General features: G+C 40.2%; 1 protein-coding gene across 1 annotated transcript; it reads left to right on the top strand.

Annotated features, from left to right (window-relative positions):
- Positions 1 to 522: 522 nt before the first annotated feature.
- Positions 523 to 1,572, top strand: LOC124776038 (piggyBac transposable element-derived protein 4-like). The gene has a single exon (XM_047250877.1). It carries the CDS (start codon positions 523 to 525, stop codon positions 1,570 to 1,572), a length of 1,050 nt encoding a protein of 349 aa, XP_047106833.1.
- The last annotated feature ends 250 nt before the right edge of the window (positions 1,573 to 1,822 follow it).

The raw sequence follows: 1,822 nt of genomic DNA, 5'->3' as shown, positions 1-1,822 counted from the left end.
CACTCGTGCACACACACACACACACATCCATCCACACATATACAGACACAAACAGACATATTTAAATATGTTTCCCTCTATTATAACCATATATAGAGGCAAACATTCCACGTGGGCAAAATATATCTAAAAACAAAGATGATGTAACTTACCAAACGAAAGCGTTGGTATGTTGATACACACACACAAAATTCAAGCTTTCGCAACCCACGGTTGCTTCATCAGGAAAGAGCGAAGGAGAGGGAAAGACGAAAGGATGTGGGTTTTAACCCTTTTAGTGCCAAATACGATCTGATCGTGATCCAGATTTTCGGCGAAAAATGCCAGTAACGATCTGATCGTGATGCCCTTCTCATTCATTTTTTCCGTGCTTGAAGGCAAAGTTGTTAGTATTTCCTAGCCAAGACGCAGAAGGAAGGTCGAAGGCACAGCATATCAATCTTCTTTTCGATTGTCAGTGCGATATTTCGAGTAAAATAAACTTCTCTGGTGGTGTTTATTTACTGACTATTTCGCGGCAGCATGGCGTCGTCAAGTAAGAAGTTTGGGTTCGATACAAGTGATTTAGACAATAATATGATAAATAGTGGAAGTGAAGATGAATTTGCAGGATTTGCAGAAAGTGAATCGGATTATGAGATGTCAGGTGGAGAAGAGGACTCATCGTTTTCGTCTTCAAGTGACGATTGTGTGTCAGCAAATGATGGTGACGATGACCAAACACAACTAAATTGCAGTGCAAATACTTTTGTTGAAGTAATGGATGAGGCATCAGATAATCCTTCTCCTCCAAGCTTTGTGTATGCAGAAGTACCAGGCCCTAAACATATACCAGCAAACGCCACACCAATTGATTTTTTCAATTTGTTCTTCTCACTGCAGCTTTTTACGATTATGGTGACAGAGACTAACAGATACGCTCGCCAGGTGATTCAGTCAATGCATTTATCGCCAAATTCGAGAATCAAACAGTGGCAACCAACAACTGTAGCAGAAATGAGGGCTTTTATAGCAGTAATTTTGAATATGGGACTGATTAAAAAACCGACGATTTTTAGTTATTGGTCAACTGATGCAAACCTGTTGACACTGTGGTTTTCACAAATGTTTTCACGCAACAGGTTTCAGTTGTTGCTGCGGTTTTTCCATTATGTAGACAATTCGAAACTTCACCCTCCTGGTCACCCATTATATGATCCAACAGCCAAGTTGCAAGTGTTGGTGGATATTGCCAACAATGCTTTCCGTCGCTACTACACTCCACACCAGCAACTGAGTGTCGATGAAAGTCTTGTTGGGACAAAGGCGCACTCACAGCTAATCCAATACCTTCCCAATAAACATCATCACAGATGGGGAGTCAAATTTTGGATGCTGTGTGATTCAGTCGTAAATTACTGCCTAGGGTTTTATGCATACTGTGGTGCAAAAAGTGATGATGACAAAAACGAAATAAAAGAGAATGGCCTGGGATATGTAGTCGTCATGCAAAAGGTTACCATGTGTTTTGCGATAACTTTTTTACATCTATTCCTCTGGCAGAAAAGCTGTATTCAGTTGGCACTTATCTAACTAACAATTAGAAGAAACAGAAAATTCCTGCCACGTGGTCTTCTGTCGAATTATGCTGTAGGTCAGCTAAAGTTTTTCAAGAAATCTTTTATACTTCTCTGTGGCTTCAGACAGAAGAAATCACAGAGAAATCCAGTCCTCCTTGTGAGTACATCATCCTCTGCTACATCATCAGAAAAGACAATTCACAATAGACAGTCGGTCAAGAAACCGGATGTTATTTTTGAATATAATGAGTATATGGGTGGCA

This window comes from Schistocerca piceifrons, chromosome 2 (assembly GCF_021461385.2).
Source record: "Schistocerca piceifrons isolate TAMUIC-IGC-003096 chromosome 2, iqSchPice1.1, whole genome shotgun sequence".
NCBI lineage: Eukaryota > Metazoa > Arthropoda > Insecta > Orthoptera > Acrididae > Schistocerca > Schistocerca piceifrons.
Note: the sequence above shows the minus strand (reverse complement) of the source record. Positions and strands in the feature narration are given on the sequence as shown.

Excerpts from the sequence above, each read along its gene's own strand:
- LOC124776038 (XM_047250877.1), top strand. The coding sequence starts at position 523 with ATGGCGTCGTCAAGTAAGAAGTTTGGGTTCGATACAAGTGATTTAGAC.